Raw genomic sequence first — 12,795 nt, 5'->3', positions numbered from 1 at the left:
ACGTACTTCACAAAGTTAATTTTTTAGGATAATGCTATATTTATAGGGTACAGTCATAACTGCAGGGGTGTGGTTAGCATTTATAAATTAGCAAAATGCTAAATATAGCAAAGGAAATGATCCTGATTGCTTCCATCAGCCCATGTTTTTAGCTAAGTAGCTGATCCAATGCTCAGGATTCATTCGCAATACTTTCGTGATAAAATATTGGCTTAATTGCATGTTTGGTCCCTTATGTTTATTTTAGTTTTTAAGTTGGTCCGTTATGTTTTGAAAGTTTCAAGTTGGTCCCATACGTTTATTTTAGTTTTCAAGTTGGTCCCTTACGTTTTGAAAGTTTCAAGTTAGTCTCTTATGTTTATTTTAGTTTTCAAGTTGATCCCTTATGTTTATTTTAGTTTTCAAGTTGGTCCCTTATGTTTTGGACCGACTTGAAAACTAAAATAAACATAAGGGACCAACTTGAAAACTAAAATAAACATAAGGGACCAACTTGAAACTTTCAAAACGTAAGGGACCAACTTGAAAACTTTTAAAACGTAAGGGACCAACTTGAAACTTTCAAAACGTAAGGGACCAACTTGAAAACTAAAATAAACATAAGGGACCAAACATGCAATTAAGCCTAAAATATTTTGCTGGATAAAATATTATAATTACGAGTCTCTTTCGTGATAAAATACTTTCGTGACATTGGTAAAATATTAGAATTCGGACCATATCTTATAATTATGACTATGATAGCGGATATTTTATTTATGTCAAAATATTGCTATGGTTTTATAGTGCTATGAAAAATATAAATGAGCATAAATCATTTTGATTTTTCATGATACATCTGTAATGGTAATTAATATTGGTAATTAATTACATTAATGACTATTAGAAATGAATGACCCAGCTTGGTAAATAAATCGGGGAGGCTTTTGTTAGTAGCAATTTGAGTTTGAGAGAAATGGGAAGTGAAGAAGAGAATGGAGTGTTCTACTTGAGATACCACATTGGACATAAGGGCAAGCATGGTCACGAATTCTTGGAGTTTGAGTTCACAGACAATGGCAAGCTTCGTTACGCCAACAACTCCAATTACAAAAACGACACAATCATTCGTAAGGAGGTTTACGTATCTCCTGCAGTTATTCATGAATGTCGTCGAATGGTTTCAGATAGCGAGGTAATCTAATTTATGTAAATGATCCTTACAAATATTCAGAGTTTTGATTTTAGTCCTCTAATGTTTTTTATGTTGCTAGTCATTAAAAATACACAATTTTCTGGTTTTGATTTTGGTTGCTTTGTTTTAGTATCATATTAAACTTGTTCTTGTCATACATAGAAGATTTGCTTGTAGTTCTTTGAATGAATATAGACCAATCTTAATACTCACTGATACTGCAAACGGTAAAATGTGACATATTTGCAAATGACTAGAAACAAACAAATACTTTTTGAACGGGTAAGAAAAAATGGCATATTTGGAGGGACTAGATATATTTAAACCTTTTACTTATATGCCTATTCATTTCCCATTGCAATTTTTGCTGAGTTTCTGTTTCAATTTTAATATGAAATATGTCTCAGTATTTGAATCTTAATGTTAAGTTGATAACTTTTTTGTTAAGTTCTTTTTCTAAAAAAAGAAAATCCTGTTATATTGTGTTTTTCTTTTGTTTTTGAATAAATGTGTTTTGGGTTTGGTTTGGTGGTTATTGTTTGTTTGATTGGTTGATATTGGTGGCTTTGTTCAGATTATGAAGGAAGATGATAAAAACTGGCCAGAACCTGACCGGGTAGGGCGTCAGGAGCTTGAGATTGTGTTGGGGAATGAGCATATCTCCTTCATCACAACCAAGATTGGGGCTGTTGCGGAAGTTGAAAACAGTGCAGATCCTGAGGGGCTTCAAAATTTTCACTGGCTTGTTCAGGTGATTGAGCACATTGATTGTTTTGATGAATTTATTTGTAGTATCTTCTGTTTGATGTTTTATTTGTTAATTTTGGTTATTGTTCGTAACATGCTGTTTTTTAACCTCTCTGATTATGCTGAATGATGAACATGATGATAAGTATTAAGTAGTCATATTCCTAAAGCTTATGGTTGAAGGTTTTGACTTAATTTAATGGTTGTCATTCACTTTCAACTTGTCTGGCTACAATGTGTAAAGGTCTTTCATAAGCTTAGATCAAATGAATTTTTATAAAATCATTTCTGTCACATGACCAGCATAAGTTGATCCCTGTCCATCCTTGAAGAACTTGTGGATATTTAAGAGGTTTCCGAATTTGAAAAAAATTGTATTCCCTTGCATATGCAACAATGAATGATCTCAGGAGATGAGTAAGTAGTGACACAAAGAAAGCTACAATTATATGTAGTATGAATCATAGAAGATTGATTACAGCATACTGTATTTCAAGTTTTCTTTGATATTTAAGCATATCAAACCTGCTTAGGTATATCAAAACCGCTTAACAACTAGACAGAAATGCTTGCGTTGTTAGGGACTATGAGAATTTAAGAGAGCAAATAACTAAATGAAGAAACCAAATATAAACTTGCCTAGCAACATACATCACTATCATACATGAACCTAAAAATCACCGAATGTAGTTTATGCAATGGTTTTGCTTGTATTTTTCTTATCAGATAATGTCTTTTGTTTATTCCTATTAGTTATATATATTTTTGCAGGATTTGAAGTGCTTTGTTCTCAATCTTATTTCACTTCACTTCAAGATCAAGCCTATACCTATATAAGATGTTCGCAGTTAATTATGAGTTCGTCCTATTGGGATTGCGAACTCTTTTGACAACTTTCCCTTTTTGCTAATGAAGTTTGACATCTGTATTAGTTGTTGAACTGGAAATTCTGATTTGAATGGACAACCTTTGTGCCAGATCTTTGGTTTTTATATGCATGGTTTTAGAGTATTTTTTTTTTCTCTTTCTCCTTCTTCCATGGTTGGAGCAGGAATTGTTACATTGATAGTTGCATGCTTTATGTATGGAATGTGCACGTACCAAAATATCATGATTTCTTTGACCACCAGTTATGTTCTCAGCAAGTAGTGTCGTATGATATTTTAAAGCAGCGATTCATATAATCAGTTGCCCTGCGTTAAAATGGGAAAGATTATGTGTCAATTGTGGTGAAATTTTGAGAAGTATTATTTATTTAGACATTAGTATTCAAAGTTTTATTGTGGTACTTCTAATTTATCCATGAGGGCATACACTAGTGGGTAACATAGAAGGGAGGTTACCAGCCTCATACAGAACTCTGAAGTGTATAAACAATAGTTCGATGAAAAGTTCTACTTCAAAAATGAAAAGGGACACTGCTCCTTCAGCCAGAGTAGAGGGCAGGACACTCTAGCCGATGCATCTGCATATCATCTACTCTTGCTATGGGATTATTAACAAGCAAATGTGTGATTCTAAGTTCAATACATGAGTTATGAGGAGTGGTATTGCCGCCTTTAATGTTTGAATAATTTTGTTCTTCATATTCTTAACCGATTCAAAGGTGTAGCTCCAAAGTACAAGTTAAGACGCAGAAGAAGTATGTATATGGTTCCATTCCATCCTTCCGTTTAACAGATTCTTTCTTCCCTTAACAACACCAACATTTGGCTCTAAACAATACTGATGTGTGACTGACTAGGAAATGGCTTAATTTGTTCGTTTGTGCAATTAAGTGGCTTCTTCTTGTGCCTGCCTAATAATGGGATAGTGTTAGTGTTAGATGGCACATGGTGGTGGCCATTGCATCTGCTGAATTGGACCAGATGTCAGAGCTGGGGGTTAACTATTGACATTGATGTATTAGTAACCCCACAACCACCTTCTTTCCAAACCAGAGAACCTGTTGGTGAATAGTAATACCATCGTGGACTTAGGCTTAGGCTTGCAAAAAAAAAATGTTCATTTACTTTCGTAGATTATTAATTTATTAGGCTGGCCTAAAATTGAATTGAATACCATGAGAGCATCCGTTATGATCCAAATATAAGCAAAGCCAAGTCATTAAAGTGAATCAACAATTGGTTAGAGAAAAGGGACATGTGTCACTTGATCCAACAATTAAGGGATAATTCTAATAAGAAAATATTCTCTTAATCTTCTATAAAAGGGAGCAATGGTTAACAAGAAGGATATGAAAGAAAAATGATGAAAGTCTCTCCCTTCTCCCTTTGGTACTCTCTAGTAGAGTAATTCCTTCTATCTTTTCCTTTATCCTTTATGTACTAAGAACATCAATTTTAATTGAGTTCTAATCTATCAATTTTACTCTTAATTCAATAATCAATTCACAATTATCAATTTCATTACACTCTCAATTTTGAGATCATTACATTGGTGCTTTCATTGTCGATCTCATAACCTCTCAATCTATGGAGCTATTAGTGTTTGATGGAAATTATGATGCCTACTTTTGGGTGCTTTGTGTTGACAAATACTGCAAGGTGTCGGGCATAACAGAGAAGAAGAAAATGGTGCTTGCTACAACAACAATGACTGGCAGTGCTCTAAAATGGTGGTGTTGGTGGTCTCCTCGTCATCCTGGGGTGAGTTGGAACACGTTCACAATTGCACTTCTATGGCGTTTTAAGCCTGAAGATCGTTGTATCTTGCTGATAGTCGACGACAACGAAGAGGACCAGATCAAGAATCTTCACCCTTGATGAAGCTTGATGACAGTTATGAGGAGTTGAATGATGTTCTCAAAGCTTGGGACGTTTTTCTTTTATCCACAGAGGAGATTGAAGTGCCTCATACGAGTGTTGTCAATAGCGGAAATTTGGATTCATCAGACGCAACAACAAACATGCTTATCGAGAAGACAAAATCATTGGATGATTTCCTTCCGATTGACGATTCCTTACCTCAACACCATCTTGCTCAATTCCATGGCTCTGATTCATTGGAGGCTTTGCACCTCGATACCAAATCCCATTTTCCTCAACCCTCACAACAATTTCCCAGCACCTTCACATCTAAACCTGCAATTTCTTTCAATGTCGGCTTGTTGGGAAATGATACACTCCGTGGTGATTTGTTTGGTGATTCGTTTATTGGGTCATCATGGGCAAATATGACTGTAATGCTCCCACTCAACTTCGTTTCTCTTTTTGACCCTGGGGGAACTCACTTTGTTTCAACATCACCGTCGCCGTCGAAACTTGTCGTTTCGACATTTCTGCCAGAAACACCTAAACTCAAGTTGACGTTGAACCCACCACCAGATAAACCTTCATTTGGTGACTATCACACTGTGGATGCAACAGGGATAATAATATTGATGCAAAGATGCCTCTCTTGTGCTCGACAAAATGTCCCAATCCATTTACCACCGCCAAAGCCACCAGACCGAGTTGAAATTCCGATGGTGCGAAACTCGAATTCTTATGCTAATTGTCTTGGAATTTGGCTTGTTCCAGAGCATACATTGCGACCTCCGGCAAAACCACCTGATATCAAATCTCTAGTAGAAAACAGGTATGGCTTTAGTGCAAATGGAATTTGTCCTGCTACTAGGTTTGCTATATTAAATGTCATTGAGAAGGTTAAGCAACTTTACCACAATTCAAATGTCATGGAAGTATTTTTTACTGAGTGTCTTAATTCACTAATGGAAAATCAAGAGATAATTCAGGTTGTGCTTCCTATAGTGGTAGTCCTAAGTGACTGTAAGTTTGGTGAGATTATTGGAAGTATACTTATTGTTCTATATACCACTCAAGGAGATATTATCCATATGTTCAATATGCTTGCTAGATTGCCAGTGAAAATTGTTGTGGCCGACTCTAGTTTCATTACTGGTTGTGCTAGACTTACTATGCATAAGATTGTGGCGTATGAGCACATGGTCTGGAAAAACTCTAATGATGCAATACTTCCAAGTTATCATCACCCACACAATGAATTTTAGAGTTCAGTAGTTATAATTGATATGTGTGTTGATTCAGTTTTCCAACTTATTGAAAGAGTTGGATTAGCTAATTGGTATAAAGAATCCCCAATAATTCTGCTCACGGATAGCATTGCCAGTGGTGTGTTATCTTTACCTTTGCGCATAACAAGATTGATACAACAATACTTGGGGAATATCTTGCTGCTGGGAGAAAGTGAGACACTTATTAGCAAGGTTTTACTAATACACTTTTTCACTGTCACATGACCTTCTTTCAGTATGGTGGTTATGAAGCAGAAGAATTGGTTCAATATGTTTGTTTCAAAACCTTCTTAGGTCTTGTGTTTTTCCATGAAGAGGCCACTGGTATATGTTTTCATTTTGTTCAGACTAGGAGTTTCCCATGCTTAAAGGAATGCAAAGCTAGTTGTGTTCCCTATTGGAAGGTCTTCATTGATGGTGGGAATGACAGCAAACATGGAAGAAATAACATAACATTAGTTGTTATCAAGGTGAGGCTCACAGTTATCATGGCAATTCATACGGATTTGGTTATAATGGGCCTTATAGTTGGATTTTGGTACTACAACATTCATCATTGTTCTAGATTTTCCATTGCCAACAATACTTTTATGAGTTTGAATTTTGTAGCAATGTGTGCTATTGTTAATGCTACCATTGGAATGTTGAACATAACAAGGACAAGTTTGGATAAAGAGGCAATTTCAAAATCCATCACTGATTTAAAGGGAGATGTCATTCCAAGTATACAAGTGAGATATGTAGAAATGGGGAGTCATGCCAATGCACTCTCTGCTTTGAAGGAACGTAACAGTGTATTGATTGAATCGTGCCTTGTGTGTGTTAACAAAATTTTACAATCAAGCAATGGGATCCTGGTGGATATTTTCTTTTTCATTGGAAAGGTCCACTTGACTTGAAGGTCACTTGGATAGATATTACTAGTGCTAAACAGATTTGTCTTAGCTTCAACCTTGAGGACAAGGTTAATTTTAATGGGGGGAGTAATGTTATGATCCAAATATAAGCAAAGCCAAGTCATTAAAGTGAATCAACAATTGGTTAGAGAAAGGGGACATGTGTCACTTGATCCAACAATTAAGGGATAATTCTAATAAGAAAATATTCTCTTAATCTTCTATAAAAGGTAGCAATGGTTAACAAGAAGGATATGAAAGAAAAATGATGAAAGTCTCTCCCCTCTCCCTTTGGTACTCTCTAGTAGAGTAATTTCTTCTATCTTTTCCTTTGTCTTTTATGTACTAAGAACATCAATTTTAATTGAGTTCTAATCTATCAATTTTACTCTTAATTCAATAATCAATTCACAATTATCAATTTCATTACACGCTCAATTTTGAGATCATTACTGCATCCACAATGGAGACACCTATTTTTGGGTTCTTAAATGGCTCCCACGTGTACCCATCACTCATTTATAATTTTTTAATAGTAGTAGTACCTAACAAGCACTCAATCACTCCAACCCAGATCTCACACAAAGTTCTTAAATGGATCCACTAATCAACTATCAATAACTTTATATCATTATATTTCAATTTTTTAATATTAAAAGAGTGTGGGTCCTGCTTAAAAGTTGGGGTCTTAAATAAGACTCCGGGTCTTATAAGACCCTGAAAAAGATTCTCCCCATTGGGGGTACCTAATAGGTACCGGGTCTTAAATAGTTAAGATCCTCCCAATGGAGATGGTCTAATCAACTTTAAAACTCTTGTGAATGTGTTAGTAAAAAAAAAAAAAAAACTCTTGATGATGTGCAAAACTTAAGTCTCTTGACTAAAGGAACGTGTATTTGTCCCCGTGAACTTAGCTTAGTTGGTAAGGACAATGCATATATTCAAGGTTCGGGATTCGAAACACGGACACCACAAAAAAAGGAACGTGTATTTTTGAGTTTTTTTTTAAGCAATATATTTTACTAGTTGGAAATTGATATTTGGCTAGGAGTAGTGCCGGTGATTTAAAAACATACATCTTGACTTTTTAAATTGAAATTAAAAAATAAATAAATAACATAGAATCTATAAAATTGAAATCTGGAAAAATGCATAAAATATGCAAGGTTTCCGGCCACCACAAAAAAAAAAATACGACAGAAAATTGATACACATATATTGGAGAGGTTTCGCATCTCAATTAGTTTATACAGTTGCACCTCGATTGGTTTGGTTTATACACTTGTGCGTGAATGATGCAATACATTTTGTTTTTCGATAGAAAGAATACATTTTGCATTTCAAAAAAAAAAAATACATTTTGTTTTTATTTATATTTATGAATAAACAATCAATTTGATCCTTTAAAAAAAACAATCAATTTGATCTTTAAACTATCATTCTCTCTCAAATTTAATCCACAAACAATTTAGATCAAGTTATTCTCTCATCCAACTATTTAGGCATTCTGTTAATAAATTTGTTGTTTTTTCATAATAGATTAGGGACTCAATTATTTATTTTTCGTAGTTTATAATTTTTAGTTAATTTTAACAGTTCAAAGATTAAATTGTTGATTGTCAAAAAAATAGTTCAAAGATTAAATTGTTGAGAGAATGATAGTTTATGAATTAAATTGAGTGTTTTATTCTATATTTTAATTTCGGATACCTAAATTCGGCCTAATTTGAAGGGAATTTTCAAAACATGCAGGCCATTTTCAATTTTAAATTAATGTCAATTGAGTTGAATTCAACACGAAGGATCGTTTCAATTTTGAAAATTCCAAAAGAACCGGAGACTTTGGGAGTATGGCAAAGGTGGACTACTGGTCCCTAATTCGATCAAAAGCCAACTAACAACCCCAAACAAGCAAACCATTAAATTGGCTTGTACTATAACACCCCATGGTGTGTCTAGGTTCGTTGAACTCAATTCTTTGATTCTATTTCCATTTTATGCTGTTTTTACCTTCAATCACACGCTTGAGTTTAGGCAACAACTGGCACAACACAAGTGAGTGTCTTAACTCAACTATCGTCCAGGTTCAATGTATCTCTGCAAATAACCAACCGTAAGGTAAATAAGCACTTCCAGTTTTATTCTCCTCTCCCAAAACGGAAACCCAATTTATTGCCAACGTTTATACTAATCTCAAACAATTTTCAGGAAAGATTCATCCAACCTTACACAATCACAAAGATTGATCAAATCTCTCTCGTTAAAAGAAAAAAACATATTATCACTTTTAATTTTTAAATAAAAATGGATAAGTTGTGAAGAATATATTAAAAAAAATACTATGGGTAGGCAGTTAGTAAAATTAATTAATTTAATTAAAATGACTTTACCAACCTCAAAGAGACGAGACAGCACATGAGGGGGAAGCACGTGACACAGACAAGTTGGTGGCCGTTAAATTCGCTTAGCTTACTTTCTCATCCCATAAATACCAACCTTTTCTCAACCGGAATACACCACGCCTGCCTTACCCGAGAGAAATAGAAAAAATAAAAATCAATAGAGGGGAATTTCTGCAACCCTAATTTCATTGCTAAACCCTGATTGTTTCAGCATTCCTCTCTTATTCCTTTCTTTCTCATTTTTCTCGGGAAATAACTCTTCAGATCCACAAATGTAACAATCCCTTCTTTTCTTTTTTCATTTTCTAATATTTTTTATTATAATCAATCTCAATTAACTGATATAGAGATCTTCGTTTTTTATTTCTTCAGAAATCTTGCTTGCAGCCATGGTTTTCTGGGTTTTTGGTTATGGCTCACTGGTATGGAACCCAGGTTTTGATTATGATGAAAAAATGCTTGGCTTCATTAAGGACTACAGACGCGTCTTTGATTTAGGTGACTCAATTAATTCCACATGTTGGTACGAGTTTCGATTTTCATTCCCATTGTTGTCTACACTTTGCTTATACACGCTATTTCTCGACTATTTGTTATTTGCAGCATGTATTGATCACAGAGGAACACCTGAAAACCCTGCAAGAACTTGCACTTTGGAGGAGAAAGAAGGGGAAATTTGCGTAAGTTCGTTCATATTCTATTTCTGTGGTGCTCTATTACTTTTATTTTTGATTTCTTACTATCATTTTTGTTTTGTTTTCATTTCAGTGGGGAGTTGCTTATTGCGTTCGAGGAGGCCCTGAAAAGGAAAAACTGGCTATGCAGGTAAAACTATTTTTTCCCTTATACAATTCTAAACTTAAACTAGTTCTCTAGCCTATAATAATTTTATCTTCCCGTTTGTAGGAGGATATTTTTTATGACTTTCTAACTAAATGGATTCTAGGTTATGACAGTCCATTTGTTATTTTAGCTAGGGACTCGTTTGGATTGGCTTATTTTTTAGCTTTTGAAAAATAGCTTATGCAAATAAATAAGCTTTATGTTAATTCATAAGTTGTCACTAACTAAAATTGTATTTTCATAAGCTAAAGCTACCTTGATAAGCTCATGAAGAATACATAAAAGCATTTAATTTATTTGCATAAGCTCAAAAAAAAAAAATAAGCCAATCCCAACATGCCCTAAATATGGCTATAAGCTTTTTGATTTACCCAATACTTTCTAAGCCTGCCTAAATTATTTATGTGCTTTCTGGCTTCAATATTTTTATCATTTGTTTGTGTAGTATTTGGAGCGGCGAGAATGTGAGTATGATCAAAAGACTCTTGTAAACTTCTACAAGGTTAGTTATGTGCAACCATTATTTTATTTTTTTCCTTATGGCTAGTGATTGCTAGTTTTGTCTTTAATGGAGTAATTGATGTTCTGACTTGTAATTTGTTATCTTTCCTTCAGGAAGGAGATTCACTGCATCCCGCTCTTACTGGAGTTATTGTGTAAGTTATTAGACAATGTATTTTATTTTCTTTAGCATATTTATCAACATTTCATGAATGATTGGAGAAGTTTGCTGATAGAACTCATTTATGTATGTATACAGTTTCACGTCTACGCCAGACAAAGAAAACAACATATACTATCTGGGACCTGCTCCCCTGGAGGATATGGCTAGGTATATTATATTATTGTACACTACCTTCCCCTCTTTTTTATGTCAAAATTTTGGCCTAACCTTGTATTCCACTTACTGTGCTTATTCATTCAGGCAAATAGCAACCGCTAATGGCCCATGCGGTAACAACAGGGACTATCTTTTTCTTCTAGAAAAGGCTATGCATAATCTTGGTACGTACATTCATTATAGCTCGTACATGATCACATTTAAAATTTGCAAGTGCTTTCTTGTTATTATACACTTCAATTTTATGAGATGATAAGTTGAGAGCTCTTGCTTGCACAGGTCATGAGGACGACTTAGTGATAGAACTTGCTAATGAAGTGAGGAAAGTCCTTGGAGTGGTGAATGTAGTGCTGAACGAGAAAAAATTGGTTGGACCGGCGCAACTTTCACATCAGCCGCATGTACCCATTTCAACCCTTCAGTTGCACCCACTGCCAGAACCTATTGCTTTGGATAGTTAAGGATATGGAGATTACTAAAAATTGATCTGAGTTCTTCATCTAAACTGATTTACTGTGGATCCTGCTAACCATCAATCAATTTTTTTTAATAATATCATATAGTTGTCCACTTTTGCTAGTTTTAGCTGCTTTTTCACCCCTTTTCCATTGAGATGCTGCTTAGGTTATGTTGAGACACAATGTTCAGAATTGGAATGTGAGCGTTAATGTTACATCTAAAGTACTAATTATAAAGGATAATTTCTATTTAGACAATGGCAATCTTGTATAAGCTGAAATGAATTTTCAGATTATGTTGAGACTCGATGTTCTGAATTCAATGTGAGCGTTAATTTTACATCTACAGTACTAATTAAAACGGATAATTTCTATTTAGACAAGTACAATCTTGTATAAGCTGAAATGAATTCTGTTGAGCAACTATCTTGTCTATTTGGTGAATTGAACTTTAGAGAATTGCTTCTATGCTAGTATGCTACATTGCTGAGAAAGAGAATTCACGAAGGAGTAACTATACTAATTGAAACCTGAACAAAAATGTAATTTGCTCAAGTGATATTTCGCTATTCGTTACCTTCCTTTAAAACAAAACTATTAGAAGTTAGACCAACTACTTTTACAAAGTGGCTACCAGTCAACAGCCCTTTTTTTTCTTACAAAACTTCTTCTCCCTCCGTCCCTCTCCCTCCGTCCCGTTTTATCTGAGTCAGTTTGGTTTTTCACACAGATTAAGAAAAATGTATAAATAAAGGGGAAAATGGAATATATTGTATTGGAAATGATGAAAGTAGTATTAATTAGAGTTATATTGTATTGGGAATGATGAAAGTTGTATTGAAAATTGAAATGACTCAGTTATTTTGGGACACTTTTTTTTAGAAAATGGGTCAGATATTCCGGGACGGAGGGAGTATCACTTTTTGATGTTATTGGTTTGCCGGTATTAAAAAAAAGGAATCTTATTGTTTAACATGAGATTAGAGACCGGTTTCGAATATAAACAAAATTTGATCAAAAAAGTTGATGTAATTTTTCAAAAGTATATCAATTTTCATTGATAAACTTTTGCTTACATGTGAGACCGTGTGAGCAGAAAAAATAAACCTTTTGATATCTCTCTCTTCATCCATTTTTTTTTTACCATATTATAGGTATGAAGTGAAAACCTTGTGACTTATTTTCGTTGGAAAACCGTTGGACACATTGCGTTCTTTTCTCTCAAATGAATTTTCTCCGTACACAATAATCTGACCTTTTGTTTAGGTAGTTCAAATCCCCTACCACTTATATATTTATCAATATGTTGGCAAAGTGACCCAATTATATGACAATAGCATTATATAAGTGAAAATTGCTTTTCTAACATAGAATACTTCCAATTGACACATGGAAATG

At 34.3% G+C, this 12,795-nt stretch overlaps 2 protein-coding genes across 2 annotated transcripts; both read left to right on the top strand.

The window, feature by feature from the left end:
• Positions 1-846: 846 nt before the first annotated feature.
• On the top strand, positions 847-2,898 carry LOC146942647 (protein mago nashi homolog). The gene is made up of 3 exons (XM_085756708.1): positions 847-1,174; positions 1,749-1,925; positions 2,693-2,898. Exons 1-3 carry the CDS (start codon positions 956-958, stop codon positions 2,756-2,758), a joined length of 462 nt encoding a protein of 153 aa, XP_085612834.1. The 5' UTR covers positions 847-955; the 3' UTR covers positions 2,759-2,898.
• A 6,479-nt stretch (positions 2,899-9,377) lies between these two features.
• On the top strand, positions 9,378-11,739 carry LOC146942646 (ChaC-like family protein). The gene is made up of 9 exons (XM_085756707.1): positions 9,378-9,529; positions 9,628-9,753; positions 9,859-9,935; positions 10,024-10,080; positions 10,544-10,600; positions 10,714-10,754; positions 10,859-10,930; positions 11,024-11,103; positions 11,219-11,739. The coding sequence occupies exons 2-9, from the start codon at positions 9,645-9,647 to the stop codon at positions 11,398-11,400; spliced, it is 675 nt and encodes a 224-aa protein (XP_085612833.1). The 5' UTR covers positions 9,378-9,529; positions 9,628-9,644; the 3' UTR covers positions 11,401-11,739.
• The last annotated feature ends 1,056 nt before the right edge of the window (positions 11,740-12,795 follow it).

Source organism: Medicago sativa, chromosome 3 (genome assembly GCF_051527215.1).
Source record: "Medicago sativa cultivar Bolivia chromosome 3, Bolivia_mono, whole genome shotgun sequence".
NCBI classification, from domain to species: domain Eukaryota; kingdom Viridiplantae; phylum Streptophyta; class Magnoliopsida; order Fabales; family Fabaceae; genus Medicago; species Medicago sativa.
The sequence above is the reverse complement of the archived record's forward strand: the minus strand, read 5'-3'. Positions and strand labels throughout refer to the sequence as shown.